This window comes from Daucus carota, chromosome 2 (assembly GCF_001625215.2).
Source record: "Daucus carota subsp. sativus chromosome 2, DH1 v3.0, whole genome shotgun sequence".
Lineage (NCBI taxonomy): Eukaryota > Viridiplantae > Streptophyta > Magnoliopsida > Apiales > Apiaceae > Daucus > Daucus carota.
In genome coordinates, this window is record NC_030382.2 from 22457287 (window position 1) to 22460883 (window position 3597).

Below are 3597 nucleotides of genomic sequence, written 5' to 3' on the forward strand. Positions count from 1 at the left end.
AACAGCCTTAACAACATCTGCCTCAAGCTTACTATGCTGGCTGCAGCACAAGAGTCTATTTTTTCAGTTTTAAGAAGTTTAGCTCATCTGTTATTTCCATTAATATCACAGAGGACACAAAAATCAAAGGACATAAATGCAATGATCTCCGGAAAACTGGACTCAGTACTGAACAAATTCGAGATTCGTGGCATGGTCCTGCTAAGTCTCTTCTTACAAATAGTACTCATTGCTCTTGGCAACCGCAGAATAACAACAAAGACCACTAGAGTAGTATTCTAAGAAAGCAAGATCTGGCATTCAAATCACTCAAATATAAATAGAGAAATTACAACAATCTAACAGCACGGTGAAAACAAAGTTTTTAAATTAAAGCAGATTACACAATCTATTTATGTATTGATTTTCTACGACTGAAAAACTATATTCTTGTTTCTAATTTAGTAAAAGGGCTCTCCAAGTGGCGCAACAAACAATCAGCATCTAGTAGACTGGAATAAAAATTGGTAGCAGATGATACTGGAATAAAAAAGAGGGTAAGAGAGACAGAGGGCGAAAAAAATATTACCTCTAAAATGACCTTATCATTCATTTTGAGGGCATCCACAACAAAAGCTGTTGCCAAGCGCATATACTGACTCCACAATTCTTGCTGCATCGGATCATCATGATCTGGAAAGGCCTCATCAGCTAGGCGATGCATCTGCTCATTTAAAAAGCTACGTGGGACCTCGCTCATCTCTAAAGAACGAACCATTCGATGAACCTCTGCTGAAACCCTCACGACGAGATCCACTGAATCATTAGACAATTGTGGAGTAGAATTCTGTTTGGGCTGGGTGCTGGCAAACTTGGCTGCCTCATAGGCTCCAAGAACCTCTGTCACCGAATTTCGAGGGAAAAGGATAGCTTTTCCCTTTTTCGGAGGCCTCACTTGTATTATTAAACTCAAGGCCTTCCTTCGCTGATTCATTTTGAGAGTATTCGGTGATGGTGGAGGATCTGCCATCTCCTCATCCTCTGGTTCTGTAGGTTGTGAAGCCAATGCCTTTTCAATATCTTCCTGAAAATATGTAATATTTGAAAAAATAAAAGTTAATCCAGTAAATAACTAAAAGAGCTGCATTTGTGATAGACAAATTAATCTACATATTTAAGATCAGATCCAATAACTTAGACATCTACTTAAATGTAAGATTTTATTTTATAATTAAAAGTGCATTTACTTATAACATAATTTATGCAGCGAAAAAGTAACTCAAGCTATATCAATTTAAAAAGCATAGTATTCATATACCTTTAATTTCACAGTTTTTGGATCGTCAAGGCGGTACACATGGGATATGAACTCCAACTCAGAAATTTTCCCATTGTTTTTTTCTTCCAGCTCCTGTATGCCAAAGTAGAATATATTTTAATATCCATGAACATGTGAATTGCACATACACATAACAAATGATGTCACTAAGCTACATATTATTAGCATTTTCAGCTAATGCATCATGCAATACAACTATCCAGTAAATATTTTACAAGTGTCGATAATTGGAGAATATTAACACCTAAAACAGGTTAAGAATTTTCCACTACTATACCAGAAGGTGAGAGTCTAGAACTGAAAGTAAAATTTCTTGTCCACTGACTAATTACGAAAACAAAATACTAACAGAATCAAAATCAACATTTATAACCCTATGGCAGGAAATATATTGAAGTCCGAGCCGACAAAAAATTAGCTACAGGCACTGAAAGGCAATTCTAAGGTGTCCATAATATGCAGGCAGGATCAGAGGTTATAATATCATTGCAAAAAAATAGATATTATGAATGGTATATATCTTAGGTGGTCCATAATACACAAGCACCTAAAGCTAGTCATTGCTAGAAGATTTGATTGCACAACTAGGATTTAAAGCAACTGACTTCTATTAGAATACTTTCATAATATTAGGACAGGTTGTAGTAGTCTGACGGAGATTCAAGGCTTAAAGCAACTGACTTCTATTAGAATACTTGATCTGGGAGGCTGCAACTCATCTCTAGCATGCACTTTCAGAAAAAGTTTCTATGAGGTTTGGATAATTTACCTTCTTTATACATTACTATGCCCAACCTTGTTCTAATTTCAAGTTAGAACTTATTTAAAATTTTGCAACAGATATACTCTGGATTTGGGCATCAAATTAAGATATATACTTCAGCAGAGTTCCCAGACTGGATTAATGAATCACTTGATTTGAGCGAACCAGCTAATTCAGAGTCGACAGTATTTTATAAATTTGGTGCCAGATGTGTCGCACAATTTCTTGGCCATGATTCTTTGCTTTACACACTTAGGGGGGTATATTAATTATGTCACTACTTATTCTGTGAAGAATGTCAGAAGTGATTTTGTATGGACAGGGAGTTTTTATATTAATGACGGACCATTGATGGTAATAGTACCAAGATCTGATTTCCCGGTCACAGAAGGTGATGATAAAATTGAATTAACAGCGCCAAGGGTAAAAATCCATGGTATTCATCTACTGTACAAAACGGAGAAGGCTACAACTACTGACGAGTACAGCAGCAGCACTGTCAACGTAGGAAACAAAAGAAGCTATGATTTTATACAGCATATCGACGAGTATGAAAGCATCACTGCTTCCAATGAAAGTAATAATTTCATGTATTACTTTCATAATATTAGGATATTATGAAAGTAATACATGTGCAAGACAAATTATGTGCACAACTATCCAGTAGCAGCTAACCTGACCATGTAATTCAAACAAGTTCATAGCAATCAGTAAATATCAACTACGATCATTCTGGTCTATATCAAGCAAGAAAAGACCTTCAACCGGTGAACAGATTGGGATGAATTTCAAAATCTTCTTCCAACAGACCTAAAGTGCTATGACCCTAGTAATTGTTGACACTGAAAACTAGATAAGTTAAGCACAGCATACCTCACGTCTCTCGTCAAAAGACTTGGCCCCGCTGTGATGGACGTGTTCCACCTTCTTTCGGGCTTCTTTTGCATTTTTTGACTTAATTTGAAACTCTTCACTCTCCCAATACTTATTCAGTTTATCTCAGGTGCGTTTGTTGAAGTAATGGGGCTTGAAATCACGTCGAGTAGCTGATTTCAGTCCCCCTTTCCTTGCATTTTCAGCTGATAAATCAGCCCGAGACTTTTCCTCATAAGGGATACTCTTCCATTTCTTGCTCATGAACTCCTTTGCAGCTCTATCCCCCGCTCCTGGCTTCAGTCCCTTTTGATAGACATAATAGTTCTAGAAAAAAAAAATGTAAAGATCACATATGGAGTTCATGTAATTAAATACAACTTCTAATTGTTTGAGACATAGAGAGTAAATACAACCTTGAATTCTTTGAGGCATAAGTCAAAGAAGGCTTCACGTTCCTTTCCTTTTTTTTCATGTGTATCTTCATTCCATTTGACTTTCATAATATAACTTAAAGTCTTTTTCTTCCTTGTCTCTCAAATACTGTAATATATAACATTACAATCAAAATATATTAAACAAATGTATAGTGTGTGCGTGTTACATATAAATGAGATGGAATATAACATACTTTGTGCCATTC

The 3597-nt window shown here is 36.0% G+C and overlaps 1 protein-coding gene across 1 annotated transcript; it reads right to left on the reverse strand.

Moving 5' to 3' along the window:
• Window positions 1-421: 421 nt before the first annotated feature.
• On the reverse strand, window positions 422-2764 carry LOC135150450 (uncharacterized). The gene is made up of 4 exons (XM_064086756.1): window positions 2757-2764; window positions 2562-2643; window positions 1298-1390; window positions 422-1063 (listed from the first exon to the last, which is right to left on the reverse strand). The coding sequence occupies exons 1-4, from the start codon at window positions 2762-2764 to the stop codon at window positions 422-424; spliced, it is 825 nt and encodes a 274-aa protein (XP_063942826.1).
• Between the last annotated feature and the right edge of the window lie 833 nt (window positions 2765-3597).

Bases quoted from the DNA above. Each gene is read 5' to 3' on its own strand.
- LOC135150450 (XM_064086756.1), bottom strand. The intron at 1,391-2,561 runs GTCAGTAGTTGT...TTTGGCATACAG, and splicing joins ACAGTGCTGCTGCTGTACTC to GAGCTGGAAGAAAAAAACAA. The intron at 1,064-1,297 runs GTATATGAATAC...ACATATTTTCAG, and splicing joins CAAAAACTGTGAAATTAAAG to GAAGATATTGAAAAGGCATT.